The 1,423-nt window shown below is 28.3% G+C and overlaps 1 protein-coding gene across 1 annotated transcript; it reads right to left on the bottom strand.

Annotated features, from left to right (window-relative positions):
• Nucleotides 1–71: 71 nt before the first annotated feature.
• On the bottom strand, nucleotides 72–1,004 carry LOC108757374 (uncharacterized; the record flags this gene model as incomplete). Its single annotated transcript, XM_018512206.1, has 3 exons — nucleotides 729–1,004; nucleotides 513–652; nucleotides 72–371 (listed from the first exon to the last, which is right to left on the bottom strand). Coding segments are annotated over exons 1-3 (634 nt in total), but the record flags the coding sequence as incomplete, so codon positions are not given.
• Between the last annotated feature and the right edge of the window lie 419 nt (nucleotides 1,005–1,423).

The raw sequence follows: 1,423 nt of genomic DNA, 5'->3' as shown, positions 1-1,423 counted from the left end.
TAACAAACTCATTTTTCCTAATTTTGGACTTATGCCACTTATCAATTAAGGGGCTCATTTGTTCCATATGCCTGTATCACTTATTCTGCCATTTGTACCAACATCTACATATATAAACCTAAGTTGTGCATCCACAACAGCTGGTAATACAACAGAACAACTGTCTTTATAATTATAATATAATGATCCTGACTGTAATGGTGGATCAATTTTAAAATGTTTGCCATCCATGGCTCCAACACAATTATAAAAATTCCAACGATAACCAAAATCATCAGCCACGACTCTCCATTCATCCTCACACGATGGTATTCTAAGATAGTCTTCACGTAGTACATGAATAATTGCAGTACATACTTCCTTAATGATACCTGAAATGGTACTCTGACCAATCCGAAATGTGAGACAAAGAGATTCTTGACTTTCCCTTAAAAATAAAATAACATTCTTTGAAACATTACTTATATTTTCATTACTGATGCACATTTTAAATCTAAAAAATTTCGAGTTACCTGTTGCAAGATGTCGTAGGGTGAGAGACAACCTCTCAGCAGGCGAAATCCTTTGTCTCAAATGTGTATCCTGTTTTGTAATAATAGGAGTTACTTTTTCTAAAAGATTTTCAAATAAAGCGGTATTCATCCGAAGACATCTATAATATAAATATTTAGCATATCAAGTATATCGTAAACAAATTAAAGAAATAAATTTCTAATTGAGTTATGTACCGTCTAAACCTATCTGGATCTTCGAAAAGCAATTCTGTAAAAAGATTATAATGCATGCCTCTCCTGTTTCTCTTTAAAAGATATGGATGTGTCCATATACGAGGATTGTTTCGATGAGTTTCCTCTTCAGCGATTATTAAAAATAAAAGAGCAGCAATTCTTTTCTTTTTATTTGACCGTGTTATACGCGGCATTTCTTAAATTTAATTGTATCTCAACTTGTTTGTATAAAAGACAGTAAACCTTAAAACATATACTACGTAATATATGTCCAGTAAAAAATTTGTCATGCATAAATATGTATAAGTATGTTTGAACATACACAAACATGTATAAATATTCATAAACATGTGTAATTATAATATATATAAAATATGTCCATACATATTCATACATCCCTTTTCCTTTTGTAAAATTACTTTTTAGTGTAATAGAAATAGTAATGTGAAAACATAAAAACTAATTAAAGGGATAATTATTTTACAATTCTTCAAACTTAATATTTTCTAAAACAAATAGTGCAAAAATCAACCTTTTGATTATTTTGAATGTTTTCATATTGCTATTATTATTTTTATTACTCTAAAAATTAATTTTACAAGAGAAAAAAGGATGTATGACATATTTCATATAAAATTATGTATGTTTATGAATAATTATACATATTTATACATGTTTATGTATGTTTATACATA

Source organism: Trachymyrmex cornetzi, unplaced genomic scaffold (assembly GCF_001594075.2).
Source record: "Trachymyrmex cornetzi isolate Tcor2-1 unplaced genomic scaffold, Tcor1.1 C3900688, whole genome shotgun sequence".
NCBI classification, from domain to species: Eukaryota; Metazoa; Arthropoda; class Insecta; order Hymenoptera; family Formicidae; genus Trachymyrmex; species Trachymyrmex cornetzi.
This window is presented reverse-complemented; position numbering and strand designations above follow the sequence as displayed.